Raw genomic sequence first — 23836 nt, 5'->3', positions numbered from 1 at the left:
ATAAATGGGCTAATTTATACCAATTACCTAACTTTCCAAATTTATTATACTTTTTTTTTTTTAATTATTGTTATCTTATCATACAATTTAAGTCGGATCATTTTGTCATATTGGCATTACTGTTTACTAGCCTAGTCCAAACTTAAAACATCAGACGAGCAGTCAAATTTACTCTCTAATTCTTCGTTTTCACATACTGTAGAAATCATTTTTTTTCCTAACCAATAACTGCATTAGGAATTTAGGATATATAAAAGTATATAACCCACGAACGACCAAAGAGGCAAAGACAGCTCTGCGTCTAGGAAAAAAGAAAGAATGAAAGGGAAACAGAGTACCTCAGAAATCAAATAGAGAGAAATATATTACATATAATAATTTCGTTTCTTCCCTTGCTCTATTTGATTATCTTTTTGCTTGAATCTTTGGAGCATCTCTTTCTTTCTCTTCTCCCATTAGCTTCCTCTCCGGGTTTAGGGTGGTTACGTCACTTTCTCCGAGCTTAGGTCATCGACCGATCTTCACTCCTCTACATTTGATTCTTTAGCGGCATTACGCCATCTCTCTCTGGTGAGTGTTACGTCACTTCTTTCTAACTGTTTACGTTCCTGTTCTACTTTTTGAAAACCATTTTTGTGCAATTCGAAATGTTATTTTAAAAACAAATCTTTGAATCTTGATTCTTGAATATGAGAGGGCTCCTAGGTGAGAAAATTTATTTTCTAGTTTTTTCCAATAAAACCCTTTCATTGAACTTCTTATTAGCATTATTTGCTCTTTGAACTTGGATATGCATCGAGTAAGTGAAGTTTCTTTTTTTACTTTATGAAAAACTGATCTAACTCTCGTGGATTCGTTGGCAATCTTGTTTCTCACAAAAACAACAACAATAACAGAAAAATTAGGCAAAAGAAAGTACTAAAAAAAAAATAGTTTTTCAATTTCTAGATTGTGAAGTTTTTTATTGCTTATTTTCCCGGAAAAGTAAATAAGAGAAAATCTCCGAATCTTGCAACTTGATTTCTATACTAATAAGTTATCTCCAGATATGTTTTTCTTAAAAGAGAAAACTCCATTTGGCTTCGAGTTCAGATCAGATCCATTATATTGTTCTCTCTATATTACGTATACAAATTATAATTTTTATATGTACGTATACAAGATATATTTTATTCTAACTCTAGAGGAATGTTAATTAGAGCTTGTGTTAATGGAATTCCATGTCATACTTGAATATTCTCTTACAATCTTTTTTTGTTTTTTTTGTCCTTATAACTGTTTTAAATTACTCATATTATCTTTTATCTCCTGTTTTTTTCCCCGGGAAAAAAGAATCTCTAGAGAAAATTTTCCTATTTGTGCATTATTTTATCTCCCTCTTGCTCTTTGTTTTAATGCAACTCTCTGAGACTCTATGTATTTATCATGTTGTAGAGTTCATGATCATATGATACTTTCACCTTCTGAACAAAATGGGACATCTCTCCTCCATGTTCAACGGCTTAGCTAGATCCTTCTCTATCAAGAAAGCGAAGAGCAAGAACGGCCAAAGCTACGCGAAGGAAGCCGCAGATGAAATGGCCAGAGAGGCGAAGAAGAAGGAGCTGATCCTGAGATCCTCTGGTTGCATTAATGCAGATGGATCAAATAACTTGGCTTCTGTTTTCTCCAGACGCGGTGAGAAAGGCGTTAATCAGGACTGTGCCATCGTCTGGGATGTACGTTAATTACTTCTATAGAAAGCTATCTCTAGAGGAATATCTTAGAGCTAAATTACTTAGAGCGATTTCTCGGTCACTTCTTTTGCTTACTTAAAGCATATTGAAGTTTAAAAATGTTAACTTCACGCAATTTTCTTTGTATGCGTTTGCTTCTAGCTTGTTTTGAATGATCCTTTTGAACCATATTCTTGATTCGTAAACAGAGATTTGGAAATCAAGAGGACATGATCTTCTGTGGGATATTTGATGGACACGGTCCCTGGGGACACTTTGTTTCTAAACAAGTCAGAAACTCAATGCCTATATCTTTGCTCTGCAACTGGAAAGAGACTCTTTCTCAGACCACTTTAGCAGAACCCGAAACAGACCTAGACGAATCCGATAAAAAACTACAGCGGTTTGCCATCTGGAAATACTCATACCTCAAAACTTGTGAAGCTGTTGATAGGGAGCTTGAGCATCACCGAAAGATCGATTCTTTCAACAGCGGCACAACTGCCTTAACGGTTGTGAGACAGGTAAAGAGACTTTCAAGATCATTATCTCATCAATATAAAAAGGTTGCTCTGTTCGTTGCTTTAATGGTTTTCTTGCTGCAGGGTGAAGTTATTTATATAGCAAACGTTGGGGATTCACGTGCGGTATTGGCCACGGTTTCAGATGAAGGGAGCTTAGTCCCGGTTCAGCTCACCGTAGATTTCAAACCAAATCTTCCCCGTTAGTTCCATAGGCATAAATTGGTCATTTAAATCCCAGTTCGTTTTGCTGAAACAATTCTAAATCTTTATCTTTTCAAATTCTGTTTTTTGCTCTGTTTTCAAAAACAGAGGAGGAAGAGCGTATAATAAGATGCAACGGGCGAGTGTTCTGCCTCCAGGACGAGCCAGGAGTCCACCGTGTGTGGCAACCAGAAGAGGAATATCCAGGACTGGCAATGTCAAGAGCGTTCGGAGACTATTGTATCAAAGAGTACGGTTTGGTCTCAGTGCCTGAAGTCACTCAAAGGCATATCTCCACTAGAGACCAGTTTGTAATTTTGGCCACGGATGGGGTAAGAACATCTGAATAAGTTTTTTTTTTGGGGGGTTTATTATTGGCAAAGTCATTTACTTGAAACATTATAGGTATGGGATGTGATATCAAACCAAGAGGCCATAGACATTGTTTCCTCGACCGCTGATCGGCCAAAGGCGGCCAAACGACTGGTACAGCAAGCGGTGAAGGCTTGGAATAGAAAGAGACGTGGAATTGCCATGGATGATATCTCTGCCGTTTGCCTCTTCTTCCAATCTTCACAGTCTTCCTCATCTCTATCGCAACATATTCACCCTGACACGACCTGTAAGTAGGTAATGGATTTGGGACCAGGCTAAAAACAGAACAATGATGTGATGTAAATAGACTTTCTTATAATCACATTGAATATCAAATTTCTTGCCGACCACTATTATGTTACAAACTTACAATCTAAACAAAACAACCGGTTACTTGGAATTTTCATAAGAGTTTAGAGAGTGTGAACCATCGAAAGTTATTATCGAAACTTGTGATGAGGAAGCAGGCTTTTAAATCAAGAATCAAACATAAATCTACTGTGCAGGCTGTAAGAACAAGAAAGTCACGAGTATGCAAACCTATCCAGGATTAAGAAAAGTGAATATTGTAACAATTCAAGATGTATTGTACAGCATGATGCACATAAACATTATTCACAAAAAGAAGTGTATACTCTATATACATATACCTCTGCAAACCTAGGAAGCTGCTATCAAATGAGATACCTATTTCTACTGTATATAGCTAATCTCTCTACATACATGTAACGTGTGAGCGTCTTTAACCATTTACTATAGTTTGCCATATTCGGCTTAGGTCTCATATTAAGAGAACTGGATGTATACTAAACAGAGGTCAATGGAAGACTTGGGGAGCAGTGTAGAACTCGGTTTCGTTGAATACCGGTCTGAGATCTTCTTGATCACACATGAACTGTAATGGGAAACACACGAGGTGCCCTTTTGTCTCCTTCAGCCTCTCCCACGAGTCGCTGCCGCATGGTTTTAGCTTTTCCGGTGCAATCCCAAGGTCGATCGTTGTGTGACCCAGCTTATCTTTCAAAAGAGACATGCTCTCTCTCAAAGCAGTTCTGTGTTTCAGGATCAAGAGAATCATTAGATCATCTCATATTGAGCACAACAAGTGTGATAATTTAGGATTTTTTTTTTATATCTCTAAAGTTCATGGAGATTCAACTAAAAAGGAGGAGTATTAACCTTGAGCGTATATGCTCATTAGGAATGCAAGAGAAGACTTGGTCATAGATGTCAGTGTTCTTCTTAGCCGTTTCCATCCACAAGTCTTTGTATGTTGCATCTTTGATTGGATCTTGGATATTTTTCATCTAAACAAAAAAAAAATAATAATAAATAAGATAAGGATGGTTGAAAGAAACATTCAGTTTAAGAATCTTATACTACGGAAATAGGATGCCACTACTATAAGAGAAGAGAGCAGAAACAAGTGAAAAATATTAACAAGTTTTGAAGGGCTATAGACTCAAATGATTGATTATAAAATTTTCTCAAGACAGGAAACTTATGTATATATAGGCGTTTCTTGAAAGTATATATATATATATATATGTAACATTACCTCCCCGGCGTGAAGGCCGAGATGCTCTGACCACAAGGAACATCTAAGACTGTAAGAGAATTTCCCGGCCATCCAGTTCACTCCGTCCATCGAAGATTCCACAAATTCTTTGTCTTCGATTACAACTCCAATCTGAAACACGATTGATTTAGTGAATGCATAACTCTCTTATCTTTCTTTTCTGCCATAAAGATTAAAATGGAGTTTTGGAAATACCTCCGAGTCACGTGAGCCTAGTAAGCTCCGATCGTTTATGTTAGAAGATCCAATCACTGCGATCCGGTCATCAACAATCATTAGCTTACTATGCACGTAAATCTGGCTAGTGGCAATTGGACCGTCCTCGAACAACCGTCCATACGATCTTAGACCGTAGAAGGAGATGTAATCTTGCGTCTTGGAACCTAGCAAAGCGTTAAGGTTTTCAAGAATCGAAGTTCCTTCTCTAGAGATGGTACGGTATTGCCAATGCATCAGTGCTCGAACCGTGGCTGCTCCGAAGTCATCTATACCTCCCTGTTTTTTTTCACAATATAAACAAAATGATTGGCGTTGTGGGTTTTTTCTGTTAACAATTTTGAGACTGCAACTGGAAGAAGTATACAGTACCTGAAATCCAGGGAGGAGCGGTATAACGATCACGACGCGGAAGCACTTGTTCTCTTCGTGAGCTTTCAGAATGCGTCTGTATAAAGCTTCGAGAACGCGGTTCAGAATCGTGTCATCTTTTTCCATCCCGGAGATGAAGAATTGGTTCTGGTAAATAAGAAGATTAAGAGATTTAGAATGTAACACTAATTTGAAATGAAAGAGAGTTTATATGAAAATGCTTGAATGATTAGGTTATACCTCAATGTAGATGAAATGTTCAGCGTTTTGGATAAGTGAACAATAAGCTCGATGAATGCTATCTTCAGGCTGGCTCGTTCCAGCAGACCATTGGCTAACACTTCTGATTATCTGACACTTGCAATCACTTTGCTTCCCAATCTGCCACCACCACTCGTTCACAGCCTCGTCCTGGTCGCTTTCCTCTGATGTTTCCCCTGGCAGCTCAACATTAGCATTAGATTCATACAGATCTTTTCTTGAACCGTCATCTAACTTCAGATCTCCTCCTTGTCTGGCGAAATCCGCATCGGTTTCTTGCGGGAGAAGCAAAGGGATATCTTGAGGCGGTGAAGCTGAAGAGAAAGAGTCTTGTCTAGCGAGAACAACGGGTTTTTCCGGGTCTTCCTTAGTTTTAGCTGCAACAATACCGATCTCTCTAGTTCCCAAGTAGTGAGGGAGAACCATATGGTGGTGAGGCATCAGCAACGGAATCGTCTGTTCATTAGGTGCCTTGTTTCTCTAATTTTAACAAAGACACAAATATATCAGAATCTTATTAAAAAAAACTGCAGATTAGCTAAAAAGACGCTGATATCTCTAAATTGTGATTACCTTAGAGTGATTCCACCGCTGGACGAAATGTCGAGCCACATCACGACAAGGCGGTCCCCATAGAGCACAGTGGACATCGTGCCACGGCATTCTTGGGTATTTTCTCCGGTCAAGCTCGTCTTTCATCGTTTCTTCCCAAGAATTTGGTTCAGATTCTCTGATGATAGATATAACCATTGGTAAGAAATATGATTCTTTTTGTTAGAAAAGATTTAGACAAGTTCAGGATCTTACCTAGGATTGTAATAATCCTTTCCTGGCCATATATGAGGAGGGCAATCTCCAATCTTATGCTCCGCTGTATCATAGCGGCCAAAACAGAGATCTAATCCTCCGATGAAGCAAACTTGGTAATCTACAATCACTATCTTCTCATGGTGTGACCTGAAAATGTCAAAGAATTTAACTTTAGGTATAGCTTAAGAAGTTAAGCAAATCCACGGGTTTTGGACTTTATACTGTCTGTACCAGAGGTAAATGCCAGAGGAGAGATGGTCTGGATAACGAAGAACTTTGACGTTCTTGTGAATGTTTTGAAGCCGTTTCTTGCTGTACATACTGTTGATTTTCAGGGCGATTTGAACTTCCTTATAGAGAAGAATATAAATCTGCAACAAATTTTAAAGTTTAAACATTTTGAGATTATTATAAACATTTTAGGATTGTCCAAAAAAAAAAAAAAAAAACATTTTGAGATTATTATAAAACAAAACAAATCCACTGGAAGAAATGTATCTTATAAAGCATACCTTAACGCCCTGTTTTGCTTTTGTCTCCAGCAATGCATCGAGCCTCAATGACGAATGATCTTGAAAGGGACGTTTGAGATATAGCTCCGGACATAACCACCAACCAGTCATAAATATCTGCAGATGAAAATATTTGAATTAAAACTCCATTCAAATCCTAAGATTTTATGATACGTTCTCAGTTATGAGTTGAGACAAAGAAATGAAACCTCTGATGTTGCATTTTGGATTGCAAAAGCGATGGCTTCAAACGCAGTGTGACCGTCTACGAACCACTGAGCCTGGCTTCCATCAGATGCCAAGCCTCTTGGTGGTGCAAACGAGCCAAACCGATGTGGATTGTTACAACCAGCTTCGTCAACGGCCTTAACCCATTCTTTAGCTTTCCCACAGCTTGTAGTTCTTAGTCTCACGGTTCTGTCCCCACTTGTCACCTTAAAGCCATAGCGCAGCGGATTGCGTTCCTTCACCTGTTCAGCCAAATGCGGCAGCTCAGAACACTCCTTTGCGTTCTGGAACAGCGATGAATCAAACACCATTATATCTAGAAGCTTTCCGCTGAAAGGATCTTCTAGTAATGCCAAGAATCCCGGTTTTAAAACCGCCCAAACCTAAATAAGTCCAGCATAAATGACGCGGAGATTATTCACCCCGGCAAGAACATATTTTAAGAGATTTGCAAAATCCTGAGTTTATTTTTTCCAAACCTTGGTCCAGCTAGTTCTGAAGCAGCCGAGACAACATGAAAGAAGACAGCAATTACCACCATCAGACCCGGGGAATTTCCTAAGGTGCTTCACTGTGACATATCCTTCTTTCATCTTAGAACCGTACTCTCTAGCAAATGAGAGTCTAGAAACTTCCAGGAACTTGCAGACCTGCGGATACAATTGTTTAAGTGTGACACAAGCAACATAAAAATCGCAACAAAAAAAGTCATAGTCATCTCTAGCGAAAAAAACTCAAACCTCTTTGGAGTTAACAATGTCCAAGTTCCCTAGAAAGAGACTCAAGTAACCTTGCATTGCGGTTCTCCCACGGTCTACAACTGTCTCTGACCGGCCTATTGTTGGTCTGATGATTGGAAACGCTGCACGCGAAGGTACATTCCTGCAAACCATAAAAATCAAATGTTTCAGGAATCTACACAAAATATTAGATATTTAGTGTTAGCAATGCTTACTCAATCCACAAAGCCAAAAAATATCTTTTGACTTATAAAAGCACCTGTTCTTGACACTGTCTTGTGTGTAGTTTAGAGGAAGAGCACCGTCATCAGGTTCTTCATCATCTTGCACAACTGATCCTTGCATATCAACGATCCCCAAGCTGTGCAGCCACTCTCTAACCTGTCGAATACCGCATTTTTCAAGTTCAGTGATAGTTTTTTTTTTTATATAGCAAATATGCAAACCCCGGAAAGGACTGACCTGCTCTTGCTTCTCGTGGAGTTCTTCAACGATCAAACGTTTCTTCAAAGCGAAATGTAGGTATACAACTTGAGAAGCTTTCTTTTGTAGTGTCCACTTGAACTATACATACACCAAAAACAGAGGATAGCAGTTTCAATAGGTCTAACTAATTGATACAAAACAGAACATAAACTCATGGAGAAAAAAACAATATTAAACTGAATATATATATTTGCATTTATAATTTAAACATCTTTTGCAACAAGTCAAATCTTCTTCATGTAATTTCTTTGTCACAGATATCAAAATTTCTAGACGGAAGCCATTATTAGAGAGAGGCTATAGTCAAATCAAAACCCTAATGACAATTCAACAGAGTACACTAAATTGCAAGAGAAACATTGTAAAATACATACCTGTTTATACCGAAGCTCCAAGGTGTAAGAAAGAAGCAAGGGACTAAAATCGGTGGTGTCGGGTCGTGAGACTGAGACGATCATAGCCTTTGGAAGTTCATCGAATATCTGACATCCACCGCCGATAGAATACGCCGCCGCCGCCGCATCACCTCCAGAAGCTCTGCTCCTTCTGATGACGTTGTCCGATTTAACGCTGTTATGAAGTAGCAAATTTTCCGTCGACATCGATAAACTACTCCCACCGTCGTCGAAACGCTGCCGTTCACGATTGCATGTCCGAAGAACTCGACGGATGTAAATATAAATATGTAAAATATATTTATTTATATATGTATAGGTTTTTAGATTTTAGGATTAAGGTTTAAATATGTCTGACAGCAGTATATTCTACGGCAGTGGTTCCGTCACGGTAGGTTTAACGAACGACCCGGTTGCGTCGTGAGATGATGCCACGTATGATTATGAACACGTGTACGTTGAAGATGATGGGTATATGCTAACTCCCGTCTACCCTACCGTGTATATATGCAACTTGGTTATATATACAACATCACTCTATCGGACAAAGAAGCGATACGACGATCTTACCCTTAGACTTTTGTTTGCTAACATATAACTCTTGATGTCTTCTTCTTCCTGTCAAGGGACAATTTGGTCTTTTAACGGAACAAGAGTTGATGTCGTTTGAAGTATATGCCATGCAAGCATCAAACGACAAGAATATCCCAATTTTTTTGTGCTTCTACCAGATCAGAATATTCCCAAACACACTCTTATTTAATTCATATAATATTGTGATTAGACAAAAATGATTAGTGTCTCCACTCTCCATCTCCGGTTTTGTTCATCCTTTTTTTTTATCAATCATGACAAAATACAATTATATGATTTAGAATTTTCTCTCAAGTATTCAAAGATATTATTTAATGTTTATGTAAAGTACAGGGAATTAATTAATCATATCGTATACAGTATCAACATAGTTATCAAAATTCAAAACTAATAATCTCTCTATACAAGGAATAGCAGAGTTACACAAAATGGCATATAGGTATTAGATTATCAAACGATGACCCGAGGTAAACATATATAACACAGCAGCTTTCATGACTGAACCATCACTTTCATTTCAGGAAAGTGAAATTTCTCATTCATTATCCAACTGATGACAATTGGTAAGAGAACAAATAATTTTGTAAACATGTTTACGAAGAATATTCCAAAAACGGCGCAACAATGTTCATTGTTCGTTGACAAAAAAAGAAAAGAACAAAAAGTTCATTGTTCACATCCCAAATACAAGTATTGTCAAGTCCTATATCTAAAGGCCGGAAATTGCAAACTGGTATTCACAAATTGGGCCTTAAAAGTGTAAGAATGTAAGGCTCCAAATAACCATCAAACAATACCGGAGCTCCAGTTTCTACAGAGGCAGTGAACTTTAGCAAGTGAAGCCATATAATCATCAGACCTGAAAATTAATAGGGGATCCAAAAGCATCAAAAAGCAAAACCATCGAATCTCTTCATTTTTAATTGCACCAAGTATGCTATAAGGATTCAGACCTCTGCCCATATGGAGATCCACAAGCCGCGGTGATGTGAAACTTGGCGTTTTCTGATTTACCCTGCAGCAAGAATAAAACAAGACACTTAAAACAAGATTATCTGAGGGCTGTTTGTTCTTGAAGAAGAATAGATGTCAATGCAGATCGTGTTGGAGAAATTCAAGATAGAGAGCTTACCTCAGCTTCATAGTAGAGCCCTGCATACAGCGAAGCGTAGAAGTATTCGCTTGCTTGACCACCACTAGAAAAGTCTTTAACTAACTGTCATTTTGAATATCAGATGACTAAGTGAGTTTAGTGGAAGAAAATCAAGACATCAGTTACCAAGATTAGAAAACTGTCTCATAACCTTTTCAGGATCACCACCATTCTTGAATAGATTATAAGCTTCCCGCATCACAGGCCGAGAATCTCTACCAACCTACAAAGATTTCATATTCTACTTTTGTTACTGATCGTGGAATGATAAGCTTAAGGATAAGGAAAAACAAACCTCGAGAAACTGTTTTCGTGCAACATCAACACCGTGGAGCCGGGCCTCGCAGAGAAAGCACCAAATAGACTCCTCTGTGTCATTTGGGTTCTGAGCAACATCTATCCGGAACTGCTCCGCACCTTCTTCAAACCTGTAGGATATTTCATTACTTCATAGGATATACAGAGACCAGAGTTCACAAATTTGAACAGTTTTCTACAATGGATTGACTATATTCTAATAATCAACTATACCAAACAAGAAATAGTGAGTAGGAGCTCGTACCTATCTAGATAGTAAAGAGAAAGCCCCCGTTGCCAAAGATCTGTCATCAAAACAAATGTTAATGTTCGCGTGAACCAAAATAACTAAAGATCTGATTCAAATTCAAAGCTTTTCAGAGATATAGTCATGAGCTAAAGATAAAGGAGATAAAACGTACATGCCTTTTGCCTTGGGTCCAATACAACAGCTCTATCGAACTCACTCACCGATCCAGCAACATCACCCTTTTACAAAAAGGAAACGAAAAGCATATTGAATATGAAGTTCAGGTTTAGGGAAACAAAGTAAAAAAAGAGTCTCTTTTGTTAGAACAGTTGTGTTTGTCGGATTGATCCAATTCTACCTGTCTGAAGAGCTGCATTCCACGTCGAGTTGCTGCGAAGGCCTCACGAGGGTTCGAGTCTCCGCCTCCGGTTATGGCATCCCATATCGAGGAAACAGAAGGAAGGAAGAGTCTGCGAGACAGTGCGTGGGTTGGGTGGCGGGAAAATTGGGGGTTTAGGGCTTTAAAAGGCGAAATTGCCGTGAAACGCCGTGGAATTGTGCAAGATGGACATATGATTGGATTCACGATCTGGGTTAGTGCCATTCTTCCCGGCGAATTAATCACAGCGACGACGATTACAATCTCTCTAGAGATTGCTCACCTTTACCGTATAATTCCCAGAAGATAAGATGACAAGTGGGAGGGAACAGATGGAGCAGAACAAACCGGCATATTAGCTTTGCTGAACCAATCGGAAACCGATTTTAATTCCAAAAGTTGTTTTCTCTCCCGTCATTCTTCTATCGGTTTAATTGAGATTGCCTCTGTTTTTCAACTGAACCGGGTGAAATCAGATAATAACTGTACCGGTCAAAGCCAGTAGGAGCGTGTGCAAAAGTCTCGCTAGAAGCAGAATCCAACAAAGTATAGAGAGCAACAAATAAAAGAGAGCTTTGGACAAATAGAGAAAGAATAACTTTGGCTTGACAAAAGAGTAACAAAAGAAGGTAAAAAAATAAAGTTTGAATTTGTTCCTACAGTTCCCAAAGAGGCAAAGAACATTTCTTTACCAACAATCAATACCTAAACCTCCCTAGGTTTTTTCCTATATATAGCTTCACCTCTTTCCTCTGTTCCTTTTCCTTTACTAACCTAAACCCAAAACGTGAAACCTCTTCTCACAAATGGGCATCAACGGGTTTCTCACCGCTCTTCTCTTAGCTATGCTTATATTTGTCCACACTTCCTCGTCTGAAACCACTATTTTCAAGCCATACAAAGAAGAAAATTTTCAGTCTCTTGTAGCGAAAGCGTGCCAGTTTATCTATGCGCATGAGTCTTGCGTCTCTAACATCCGGACGCACATCAAGGAATCGGGTCACGGGTTAAACCCTCACTCGGTTTTAAGCGCTGCGGTAAAGGAAGCGCATGACAAAGCCAAGTTAGCAATGGAAAGGATCCCAACGGTTACGACGTTATCCATCCGTTCCCGTGAGCAAATTGCCATAGAGGATTGTAAAGAGCTTGTAGGCTTCTCTGTGACGGAGCTTGCATGGTCGATGCTGGAGATGAACAAACTCCACGGAGGAGGAGGAATAGACGGTGGCTCTCACGACGCTGCTGCTGCGGGAGGCAATCTTAAAACCTGGCTAAGTGCAGCGATGAGTAACCAAGACACGTGTCTGGAAGGGTTTGAAGGAACAGAGAGAAAGTACGAGGAATTGATCAAAGGTACCTTAAGACAAGTCACTCAGCTTGTGAGCAACGTCTTAGACATGTACACGCAGCTCAATGCCTTGCCTTTCAAGGCATCTAGGAACGAGAGCTTCACCGCAAGCCCTGAGTGGCTCACGGAGACCGACGAAAGTCTCATGATGCGTCATGACCCCAGTGGGAAGCACTCAAACACGGTTGTGTCTTTAGATGGAAAAGGGAAGTATCGGACGATTAATGAGGCCATCAACGAGGCTCCCAACCATAGCACAAAACGATATATTATATACGTGAAGAAAGGTGTGTATAAAGAAAATATCGATTTGAAGAAGAAGAAGACTAACATCATGCTTGTTGGTGACGGTATCGGACAGACGATTATAACCGGTAACCTGAATTTCATGCAGGGCCTTACCACATTCCGAACTGCAACCGTTGGTTAGTATTTATAATTTAGATAGTTAATTAATACTATAGTCAATTAATTGATTGATTAACCTTTTTGTACGTTTCTCCCTTTTTGGTTTTTGTCAAATTCTGTATATTAATGTGTTTGAAAATTAGAAAAGCATATATGCTTTTGCACTCTGCAGGCTTTCAAGCTTGTAGTTTTTCTTCTTATAATTTATTCCTTTCGTGTGCAACAATTATCTACTAATTCAATATCTAGTTACTTACTTTGATATTGTCGTTACTTGAATGATTGATTAATCTTTTTATCACCTTTTTATTCTTTTCTCTTACTGAACATGGTCAACAAATTATTTTTGTTTATTGTGTTTTAATGCTTTTGCTTTCTGCGATCAACCGACTTTCAAGCCTTTTTATAGTATTTTCTTATAAATTACCTCTTTCTTGTGTTACAAATAACTTCTTATTCAATATATTTTGTTACTTACACATATCTAATTAACTTTGAGTAACCCATAATTTTGGTTTGATCAGCTGTTTCCGGAAGAGGATTCATAGCAAAGGACATAACATTCAGAAACACAGCTGGACCACAAAACCGTCAAGCTGTCGCATTGAGGGTTGATTCCGACCAATCCGCCTTCTATCGATGTAGCGTGGAAGGCTACCAAGACACTCTTTACGCCCATTCCCTCCGTCAGTTCTATAGAGATTGTGAAATTTATGGTACGATTGATTTCATATTCGGAAACGGCGCTGCCGTTTTACAGAATTGTAAAATCTACACACGGGTCCCGTTACCGCTCCAGAAGGTAACGATAACCGCGCAAGGGAGAAAAAGCCCTAATCAAAATACAGGGTTCGTGATCCAGAATAGCTACGTGTTGGCCACACAACCTACTTATCTCGGCCGGCCGTGGAAACTCTATTCAAGAACAGTTTACATGAACACTTACATGAGCCAGCTTGTCCAGCCCAGAGGATGGCTTGAGTGGTTTGGTAACTTTGCTTTAGACACTTTGTGGTACGGAGAATACAATAATATTGGACCGGGTTGGCGATCATCAGGTCGGGTTAAATGGCCTGGTTATCATATCATGGACAAACGGACTGCATTGTCCTTCACCGTTGGATCATTCATTGACGGTCAGAGATGGCTTCCGGCAACAGGTGTCACGTTCACCGCTGGTCTAGCTAACTAACTCAATTTCAGTTTTTATATTATTTTAGAATCATATGTTATTAATTTTCATTTATTGTTTGTCATCGACATAATTCTCTGGTTTGCACAGGAAAAAAGAATCATGAGATCATGACATAGAGTGTATGTGTGTTTAAATTTCTAGATTGTTTGAAATTAAATTATACGACCATAGTTTGTTTTAGTCATAAGCTACAATTTTTTTGACTCACAAAAAAATAAAATCCCACATTGATTTCTTCTAGATTTTGTTGGGACTGTACCAAATGGTATGTTAAATTAGTAATTAAAAAAACCACTCATCAATCCTGTGGATAAAAGAAGAAACAAACAAACAAACAATGAGTTAAAATCCCTAAAATAAGATTAATCATGTTCTCTATTTAGAAACTTGTAAGGAAACAGAGAAGACAATAAAACCACAAACCTATTTTTTGTCTTTTCAACAGTTTATCACTAGCCGGATTTCCCGCCAAGCCTTAGAAAAACAGAGCAACCAAAAAAACAGAACCCTTAATTTGTCATTACCGTTATAAATAATCCATCTTGACAATTATGAAAAAATGAACACTCCCAAGGAGGCTTACGTAACCTTCGACGGAGGAGTCCATAAAACTCATAATCTCTTTTTCTCAATAGAACAACGAACAGCTCTTATATTTTTTTAACAATAATTCTTCAGAGCTGTTCAAGTTCGAAAAACATATTTTATTAGAGAAGACAACAAAAAGAATTAGAAATTGTAAGGAAAAACACAAAATAGAAATATGTCGTACGGATACGACGATGATTCCAAGAGGAAGAGGAGGTTTGTTGCAATCACAATCTCTTCTGTTCTTTTGATCTCGATGGTAGTCGCCGTTACCATCGGGGTCAGCCTTAACAAGAACGATGCTGACTCAGAAGATAAAGGAGAGATAACTGCTTCTGTCAAAGCCGTCAAGGATGTTTGTGCACCAACTGATTACAGGAAGACTTGTGAAGACACTTTGATTCAGAACGGGCAGAACACCACCGACCCGATGGAGTTGGTTAAAACTGCTTTTAGTGCTACGATGAAGCAGATCACAGACGTAGCTAAGAAGTCTCAGACTATGATGGAGCTTCAGAAGGATCCGAGGACAAGGATGGCGCTTGATCAGTGCACAGAGCTAATGGATTACGCGTTGGGCGAGCTTAGTAGCTCTTTTGAAGAGCTTGGGAAATTTGAGTTCCACAAGCTTGACGAAGCTTTGATCAATCTGAGGATTTGGCTCAGCGCGGCCATCAGCCATGAGGAGACTTGTCTCGAAGGGTTTCAAGGGACGCAAGGCAACGCTGGAGAGACGATGAAGAAAGCATTGAAGACCGCAATCGAGTTGACTCACAACGGGCTAGCGATCATTAGCGAAATGTCCAACTTCGTGGGCCAAATGCAGATCCCAGGTCTTAACAGCCGCCGACTCTTGGCCGAAGGATTCCCTTCGTGGGTAGACCAGCGGGGCCGTAGGCTTTTGCAAGCTGCTGCCGCATATTCTGATGTGAAGCCTGATATCGTGGTGGCTCAGGACGGGAGTGGGCAATACACAACGATCAACGACGCATTGATGTTTGTCCCGAAGAAGAAGAACACTACTTTCGTGGTTCACATTAAGGCTGGAATCTACAAGGAGTATGTTCAGGTCAACAAGAGCATGACACATCTCGTGTTCATCGGTGATGGTCCCGAAAAAACCATCATTTCTGGCAACAAGAGTTACAAGGATGGTATCACCACCTATCGTACTGCCACAGTTGGTATGATATATTTTAACAATTTTTACGCATTAGCTTATATAGTTTCAGAATTTATATATGTCAAATTAATCTAATGTTTCTTGCAGCGATTGTTGGAGACTACTTCATTGCCAAGAATATAGGGTTTGAAAACACCGCTGGGGCAATAAAACATCAAGCGGTTGCGCTTAGGGTTCAATCAGATGAGGCAATATTTTTCAATTGTAGATTCGATGGCTACCAAGACACGCTCTACACTCACTCCCACCGTCAGTTTTTCCGTGATTGTACCATCTCAGGCACTATTGATTTCCTCTTTGGAGATGCAGCAGCTGTATTCCAAAATTGTACTTTGTTAGTGAGGAAGCCACTCCCAAACCAAGCATGCCCGATCACAGCCCATGGTCGTAAAGACCCAAGGGAATCCACCGGATTTGTGTTCCAAGGGTGTACCATTGCCGGTGAGCCAGATTACTTGGCTGTCAAAGAAACCAGCAAAGCATATCTCGGACGGCCATGGAAGGAGTATTCAAGGACTATTATCATGAACACGTTCATTCCAGATTTTGTCCAGCCTCAAGGATGGCAACCATGGCAAGGGGACTTCGGCCTCAAGACATTGTTCTACTCTGAAGTCCAAAATACAGGACCAGGAGCTACTGTTGCAAATCGGGTTACTTGGGCCGGAATCAAGACATTGAGCGACGAAGATATCCTTAAGTTCACACCGGCTCAGTACATCCAAGGTGATACTTGGGTTCCGGGCAAAGGTGTTCCGTACACTTCAGGCCTTTTGGCTGGAAATCCAGCAGCCGCAACCACCGTCCCGAGTGGCTCACCTGCTCCTGGTTTCTCCTCCTTCGCAGATACAAGTGGTGCTGGCTCGATTTCTCCAACAGATTCTCCAGCAGCTTCTCCCAAAAGTTCAATGAAAATGGTTTCAACAGAGAGGTCTCCAGCAGCTTCTCCAGCAACTTCTTCTGAAAGTTCAGTTAAGATGGTTTCAACTGAGAGGCATGCCACTAGCTCCATATCTCCAACAGGTTCTCTAGCAACTTCTCCCGAAAGTTCAATTAGGATGGCTTCAACAGAGCATCCTGGCGCTGGCTATATTACACCAACAACATCTCCAGCAGCTTCCCCTGAAAGTTCATTTATGATGGCTTCAATAGAGAGCGCTATTTCGATGGTTTCAAAGTCTACCTAAAAAATTGTTTAAGATACCATAAAATGTGTTTTTCCTTACTCTAATTCAAGAAAACCTGAAAAGATTAAAAAAAAAAAAGTTTAATTGCACAACATTCAGGGTTACAAGTCTTCCAAATTGTTGAGAGATTAATGTTTAGCTTTGTAAACTCATGTTTAATATATTGCAGTATATTAAAATGTTGTTTATGAATCTATTATAATTAACTAGTGCATCTTGTAAACTCATTATGTAGAAGAATTTTATTTTTCCGCTAATCAACACTGAGTTTTAATGTTCTAAAAAACATATTTCACCAATACTAAGAGCAACATTATTGGGGGTATCTTAACCCCCTAAGATACCCCCGATAATGTTGGTCGAAGGTAATACTCCGTTTCATGAGCAAGTTTTAACTTAAAAAAAAAGGTTTTCAATTTACATATCCTAAAATTGAATAGTAATCTTACTAAAATGTTAATTCACTTGTATTTTTGGTACGAACAAAGATGTAATTCAGTAAATGATTTCACCATATGAAACACACACTTTTAAATATTTATGACTGGGGACAACAAAAGCCTATGAAAGAGAACGTTTGAAAGTTAATACCACATAAATAGAAAACGAATTATTGCTTAACTGGAGAAAAAAGAGCCATATAAGTGAAAGATGAATATTTTCGAGAAACAGAAGTAGTGACAACTAACTCTTCATTTACTTCTGCATTGAATTCATCTCCACCCACTCATCTTTTTAAGCTTTGAATTAACAACATACACTCCTAGTCTAGACTGTAATAGTATGGATTCCCAAGGGCATATATGCATGCAAACAATCGCTCGGAAGTCGCAACCACCTCTGTAAAGGGATTCTTTTACTATAGTCGGCAATTACTTCCCCTTCAAATCCTAAAAGCTAAATTAATGGTTATCCGACTTCACCAATTGGGAAAGACACTTCTTTTGAGAAGCTCATGTTTTGTGTAGTTTTTCAGACAAATAAATGTGTTTCAATTACTCCGTGTTTTATTATTTATTTTCGGCCACCAACTTATGTTAACAATTAAAACTACTATCTAATCTAAGAAGATAGGTAAGAAGTTCCTTTGTCTAGGCAAATTCACAAGTAAATATTAAAAAAGTTACTTCCCTTTGGGCTCTCTATTTATATCATCATCACATGTACAGCTTAGATAACTAAAAACACATTCCAACGAAGGGAAGGAGGAGAAATGGAAGGAATCGACCATAGAATGGTGAGCGTCAATGGCATAACACTGCACGTTGCAGAGAAAGGTCCCAAAGAAGGTCCCGTGGTGCTTCTCCTCCATGGATTCCCTGATCTCTGGTACACCTGGCGTCACCAGATTACTGGCTTATCATCTCTCGGTTACCGCGCTGTAGCTCCAGACCTCCGAGGCTACGGAGACTCTGACTCGCCGGAGTCTTTCTCCGAGTACACGTGTCTTAACGTCGTTGGTGACCTCATTTCCCTTCTGGACACTTTATTCGCTGGAGATGTGTTTCTGGTAGGTCATGATTGGGGAGCCATTATCGGATGGCATCTCTGTTTATTTCGACCGGAGAAGATTAAGGGCTTTGTCTGTCTGAGTGTGCCGTATAAACCAAGAAACCCTAAAGTCAAGCCTGTTCAAGGGTTTAAGGCCGTGTTTGGAGATGATTACTACATTTGTAGATTTCAGGTTTTGCATGTTGTATCTTTCTTTATTTTCTTCTGTTATCAACCGGCTTTACTAATCCCTAAGTAATTCAAATCGACTAACAAAACAAAATCGTTCAAATGACGACATACTGTAGTTTGATTATTGTGTCCAATTTTAGTTTGAACACTTATGAGTTTGCAGGAACCGGGGAAGATTGAAGGAGAGATTGCGAGTGATCCAAGAAGATTTCTGAGGAGCATCTTCACAGGGAGGACACTCGGTCCGCCTATTTTACCTAAGAATGATCCCTTTGCGGAAAACCCTAAACCTGATTACGAAAGCATTGAATTGCCTAAATGGTTTTCTAAGGAGGATCTTGACTTCTACACCTCCAAATTCGACAAAACAGGATTTACCGGTGGATTGAACTACTACAGAGCCATGGATCTGTAAGTTCTTAAATATATATGAATCCCTACTTTAGGGTTTGTGTTTATTTGTTATTTGTTGATGTCGATCAGGAATTGGGAGCTCACTGCACCGTGGACGGGAGCTAAGATTCAAGTTCCGGTCAAGTTCATGACCGGTGACTTCGACATGGTTTACACCACACCAGGGATTAAAGAGTACATTCACGGTGGTGGATTTGCTGCAGATGTTCCAAATCTTCAAGAGATAGTGGTAATTGAAGATGCTGGTCACTTCGTCAACCAAGAGAAACCTCGAGAGGTCACTGCTCACATTAATGACTTCTTCACCAAACTTCAGAACAAGAACAAAAGCTTTTAAGGGTTTGTTTGCTTCTGTTATGTTATCTCTCCAATCAATTTGGTTCTTGCATGTGTTGTTCCGACAAGATTATGAATAAGATTTGGCATTACGAAGCTCATCAATGACAATGGTACACTCTGAATCTTGTAGCGACTGATGGAGAATCAATTCGATCGATCTCAAGCCTGGCGAATTTGGTAAGATCAACAGATAATTGTAGATTTTACAATGAGTCGCAAGAAAACCAATAAAACTGCAGAGATAACCAAGTAAAACAATAATCCTAAACAGCAAGAACATTTTTGGTGATGTAGCAATGTTTCTCAACTAATTTGTTTTTTTTTGTTTTGTCGTCAACTCAACAAATTTGGTTTTAGAGGAAAAATCATAAATAAGTCTAAGACCATCCCCATTGGGCATCAATATTTTTCAAATTTTGTCAAGAAGTGCTTAAGTTAACAGAAGTCAAATTTGATTTTAAAAAATGGTAAGCACCCATTGAAGGTGCTCTTAAGACATACACTGTATATGGAATGCATGCACACAAATATAATGTCACAATCGCGACCACCTCTATTATTGGGATTTTACTATAGTCTGCGTTTACTTTTCCTTCTCCACCGAAAGCCAAACATATTTTTTGAGATATTTTTCTATTTTACATTACAACCACAATGTTATTCTACTCTCTGAAAACGACAATATTTTTCTATTTATTTATTATATATTTCTAATATTTATTTTTTTGGTCAAAAGATATTTTAATTTGGTCTTACATAATTTACAACTAGCCACAATATTATTCATCTCTATTCTCTCTTATCTTATTACAAGATTTAACTCTCTTACTCTTCTTTGGAGAGGCTCAACATTATACATATCCATGTTTTGTTGAATTTTCGCAAACAAATAAAAACAAATGTTGTGTTAGTGTCTTTCAAATAATGTGTTTGATAGCAAAGTAACTTATTAAGTTACCATTTAAAACTAGTATTTCTGTTATCTAAAAGATAGGTAACAAGTTTCTCTGTACATGCAAATTACACAAGTAATATGCTATTTGTTTCAGTATATATTAAAGGTTATTTCCCTATGGATTCTCTATTTGTATCACAACCATATTGTCTCCATCACACAACTTAGAAAGTAAAAACACATTCCAACGAAGGGAAGGAGGAGAAATGGAAGGAATCGACCATAGAATGGTGAGCGTCAATGGCATAACACTGCACATCGCAGAGAAAGGTCCCAAAGAAGGTCCCGTGGTGCTTCTCCTCCATGGATTCCCTGATCTCTGGTACACGTGGCGTCACCAGATTACTGGTTTATCATCTCTGGGTTACCGCGCTGTAGCTCCAGACCTCCGAGGCTGCGGAGACTCTGATTCGCCGGAATCTTTCTCCGACTACACGTATCTTAAAGTCGTTGGTGACCTCATTGCCCTCCTGGACAGTGTTGCTGGAGATCAAGAGAAGGTCTTTCTGGTCGGTCATGACTGGGGAGCCATTATGGGATGGTTTCTCTGTTTATTTCGACCGGAGAAAATTAAGGGCTTTGTCTGTCTGAGTGTGCCGTATATCCCAAGAAACCCTAGTGTCAAGCCTGTTCAATGGCTAAAGGCTATGTTTGGGGATGATTACTACGTATGTAGATTTCAGGTTTAGAAATTTTGATCTTTCTTTATGTTATTCTTTTATCAACCGGCTTTACTAATCATGTAATTCACATCGACCAATAAAATGACACTGTTAACCTTAAAACACTTATGAATTTGCAGGAACCGGGGAAGATTGAACAAGAGTTTGCGAGTTCAGATCTAAGAATCCTTCTAGGGAACATCTTCACAGGGAGGCCACTCGGTCCGGCTATTTTACCTAAGAATAATCCCCTTGGGAAAAACCCTAACCTTAACAGTAAAAACATTGAATTGCCTAAATGGTTTTCTAAAGAGGGTCTTGATTTCTACGCTTCCAAATTCGAAAAGACAGGATTTCTTGGTGGCTTGAACTACTACAGAGCCTTGGATCTGTAAGCTCTTAATTCATGATTTCCTACTTTAGGGTTTGTGTTTATTTGTTATTATTTAATATCAGGAGTTGGGAGCACACTGCACCATGGACCGGAGCTAAGATCCAAGTTCCGGTCAAGTTCATGACCGGTGACTTCGACACGGTTTACACCACACCAGGGGTTAAAGAGTACATTCACGGTGGTGGATTTGCTGCAAATGTTCCAAATCTTCAAGAGATTGTGGTAATTCAAGATGCTGGTCACTCCGTCAACCAAGAGAAACCTCAAGAGGTCACTGCTCACATCAATGACTTCTTCATCAAGCTTCAGAACAAGAACAAAAGTTTTTAGGGTTCTTGTCCGCTTCAGGTATGCTGTCTCTACATAAATCTTTGTTCTTGCGTGTGTTGTTTCAACAAGATTAAGAATAAGGTTCGGAAATTTTAAAGTCCATGACAATTGTGTAAACAAACACACTGAATTTTGTAGCTACACTGATTGAGAACCAATTCTATATCAAATCTGACAAATTTACTTCGAACAAAGAATTGTAGATTTCCACAATCGACATTAAAAAAAAAGATCCATAAATTATGTTTTAACATAGTAAAGCTCAATGAATCCAGTAGAAACAACTTCAGAAGCAGGTATGAAAGAAAAAAGCAAAAAAAAAAAAGAGCAGAGAATTGTCTAACAAAAATCCGATTACAAAAGCGATCAAGAAGCAACAATACTCCAGAATCAAGTTCAATGATGTCAACAACTTTCTTAAACCTTGAATCCACGACTCTTCCTCTTTCCTCTGGCCTTCTCGAACTTCCTTCCCTTGTGCCGAACATATGGCTTTGTGTCGCTGTGTGGCACACCAGGAGCCAGACCGAAATGCTTGACTGCTTCACGTGAATTCTTAGGTCCTCTAAGAAGAATCTATAACACAAGAACACCCAACCATAAGTAAACATAATTCAATAATTACCTAGTATAAAATGGAGAAGAGCAGGTAGGGTGGTAGGTAAAGAGAATTACCGTGTTCTGGCCCAATGGAGCTCTGAGAGCGAGCTGATCAAAGGTTAAGCATTCACCACCAGCTTTCTCAATGCGAGCTCTTGCTCTCTCTGTGAACCTCAAGGCAGTGACTTTCATGGCTGGAATCTCGTGTACCCTCACATCATCAGTGACAGTTCCAACCAAGACAGCTATCTTATCTTCCTATAATACCAGAAAGCAAAGCACATTCAAAACTTAAATCATAGACGACATGGTCTAGATAAGAGAATTTGAAACGGACAGTAACCACATCACTGTTGTAGACTAAGTACGGATTAACAGTAAACAATTAAGTTTCATAAATCAGACAGTGTTTCTATAAACTAATCATGACCCAATACTTAATTCAACACAAATATAGAGAGAAAAAGAGAGGGTTTCAACGAAATGGAACCTTGCCCTCCATGAATTCCACAAGCCTAGATAGAGAAAGAGGAGCCTTGTTGACTTTGCTCATGAATAGCCTCTTCAATATCACAGCATTGAACTTGCTCTGAGTTCTCCTTACCAGAAACCGGTAAAGCTGCAAAATTTTCAGAGATCCTAATATCGTCAATAGGATATTCATTACGACTCTACCCAAATAAAATAAAAAAAACTTTAACTGAAAAACGAAAGAAAAAGAGCAAAGGATAGAGATTGATGATTAAATTACAGACCTTGACAGTAAGCTTGAGGTAGACATCATCGGACTTTGGAGCTGTCCTTTTAGTCTTTTTGCTCTTACCTCCGGCGATCAGATCAATACCCTGCAAAAACGACCAATCAATATCAGAATCAATATTCAATCTATAAAAAACACTAAGAGAAATGATCACTCACACTCTAATCTGATACTCAAGTGTCACAAAAAGTACCCATTCCACTAGTTAAATCTCTTAAAAACATGACATCTGAAACTTCTATATCAAACTAAAACACAGGAAAAAACTAGTAGAAGAAGGACAAAGCGAAAAGGAGATTGAAAGACAGAGAGAGAGAGAGAGCAAGATGTACCATTGTCGTCCGGGGATGTGGTGCTGCACCAGCCGACCTTCAACAGAGAAAATAATGATCCTAGGGTTTTTATACCACCAACTTGATTTTAGGGTTCTTTTTCTTCCTTTACAATATGGGCTTTATTATTATCACATCATATGAGAAGCCCATTAGTAGTTTGGACCTAAAATTACGTATTGTATAGGCCCAATTAATTTATTTATTTTTCTTTCGTAAAAGCCTTTATATTATTATGTCAACCTGATGTTATTTTATCGAACATTTTTGTTGTATACGTAACGTTTGCAAGATTAATAAGTTATACTAAAGATTACAGTTATACAATAATTTATGCAGTCTTGTTATTGACAACAACAAAAGTCTAGTAT

The 23836-nt window shown here is 38.9% G+C and overlaps 8 protein-coding genes across 8 annotated transcripts; 5 read left to right on the top strand and 3 right to left on the bottom strand.

The window, feature by feature from the left end:
• The first annotated feature begins 305 nt into the window (after nt 1-305).
• LOC17893872 (probable protein phosphatase 2C 34) lies at nt 306-3165 on the top strand. The gene is made up of 6 exons (XM_023786344.1): nt 306-570; nt 1435-1718; nt 1925-2239; nt 2321-2438; nt 2549-2772; nt 2846-3165. The coding sequence occupies exons 2-6, from the start codon at nt 1473-1475 to the stop codon at nt 3068-3070; spliced, it is 1128 nt and encodes a 375-aa protein (XP_023642112.1). The 5' UTR covers nt 306-570; nt 1435-1472; the 3' UTR covers nt 3071-3165.
• A 225-nt stretch (nt 3166-3390) lies between these two features.
• On the bottom strand, nt 3391-8624 carry LOC17891175 (phospholipase D zeta 2). The gene is made up of 16 exons (XM_006296821.2): nt 8394-8624; nt 7996-8097; nt 7793-7914; nt 7534-7675; nt 7273-7443; nt 6775-7176; nt 6566-6682; nt 6285-6424; nt 6051-6200; nt 5817-5973; nt 5223-5723; nt 4983-5129; nt 4590-4889; nt 4374-4505; nt 3995-4122; nt 3391-3867 (listed from the first exon to the last, which is right to left on the bottom strand). Exons 1-16 carry the CDS (start codon nt 8619-8621, stop codon nt 3633-3635), a joined length of 3174 nt encoding a protein of 1057 aa, XP_006296883.1. The 5' UTR covers nt 8622-8624; the 3' UTR covers nt 3391-3632.
• Nucleotides 8625-9572: 948 nt separating this feature from the next.
• LOC17892632 lies at nt 9573-11400 on the bottom strand. Its single transcript, XM_006298310.2, has 8 exons — nt 11067-11400; nt 10881-10947; nt 10724-10763; nt 10457-10589; nt 10313-10384; nt 10141-10224; nt 9962-10023; nt 9573-9867 (listed from the first exon to the last, which is right to left on the bottom strand). The coding sequence occupies exons 1-8, from the start codon at nt 11310-11312 to the stop codon at nt 9795-9797; spliced, it is 777 nt and encodes a 258-aa protein (XP_006298372.1). The 5' UTR covers nt 11313-11400; the 3' UTR covers nt 9573-9794.
• A 493-nt stretch (nt 11401-11893) lies between these two features.
• LOC17893782 (putative pectinesterase/pectinesterase inhibitor 22) lies at nt 11894-14172 on the top strand. The gene is made up of 2 exons (XM_006296638.2): nt 11894-12860; nt 13368-14172. Exons 1-2 carry the CDS (start codon nt 11894-11896, stop codon nt 14033-14035), a joined length of 1635 nt encoding a protein of 544 aa, XP_006296700.1. The 3' UTR covers nt 14036-14172.
• A 443-nt stretch (nt 14173-14615) lies between these two features.
• On the top strand, nt 14616-17192 carry LOC17892330 (probable pectinesterase/pectinesterase inhibitor 21). The gene is made up of 2 exons (XM_006299691.2): nt 14616-15810; nt 15897-17192. The coding sequence occupies exons 1-2, from the start codon at nt 14802-14804 to the stop codon at nt 16994-16996; spliced, it is 2109 nt and encodes a 702-aa protein (XP_006299753.1). The 5' UTR covers nt 14616-14801; the 3' UTR covers nt 16997-17192.
• Nucleotides 17193-18162: 970 nt separating this feature from the next.
• LOC17892299 (epoxide hydrolase A) lies at nt 18163-19721 on the top strand. Its single transcript, XM_006299319.2, has 3 exons — nt 18163-18680; nt 18843-19090; nt 19163-19721. The coding sequence occupies exons 1-3, from the start codon at nt 18210-18212 to the stop codon at nt 19428-19430; spliced, it is 987 nt and encodes a 328-aa protein (XP_006299381.1). The 5' UTR covers nt 18163-18209; the 3' UTR covers nt 19431-19721.
• Nucleotides 19722-20475: 754 nt separating this feature from the next.
• LOC17893691 (epoxide hydrolase A) lies at nt 20476-21873 on the top strand. Its single transcript, XM_006299461.2, has 3 exons — nt 20476-21070; nt 21190-21440; nt 21506-21873. Exons 1-3 carry the CDS (start codon nt 20594-20596, stop codon nt 21771-21773), a joined length of 996 nt encoding a protein of 331 aa, XP_006299523.1. The 5' UTR covers nt 20476-20593; the 3' UTR covers nt 21774-21873.
• Nucleotides 21874-22108: 235 nt separating this feature from the next.
• LOC17892434 (60S ribosomal protein L18-3) lies at nt 22109-23545 on the bottom strand. Its single transcript, XM_006298578.2, has 5 exons — nt 23466-23545; nt 23129-23218; nt 22864-22992; nt 22449-22631; nt 22109-22349 (listed from the first exon to the last, which is right to left on the bottom strand). Exons 1-5 carry the CDS (start codon nt 23466-23468, stop codon nt 22191-22193), a joined length of 564 nt encoding a protein of 187 aa, XP_006298640.1. The 5' UTR covers nt 23469-23545; the 3' UTR covers nt 22109-22190.
• Nucleotides 23546-23836: the final 291 nt, after the last annotated feature.

Source organism: Capsella rubella, unplaced genomic scaffold (assembly GCF_000375325.1).
Source record: "Capsella rubella cultivar Monte Gargano unplaced genomic scaffold, Caprub1_0 scaffold_3, whole genome shotgun sequence".
Lineage (NCBI taxonomy): Eukaryota > Viridiplantae > Streptophyta > Magnoliopsida > Brassicales > Brassicaceae > Capsella > Capsella rubella.
The sequence above is the reverse complement of the archived record's forward strand: the minus strand, read 5'-3'. Positions and strand labels throughout refer to the sequence as shown.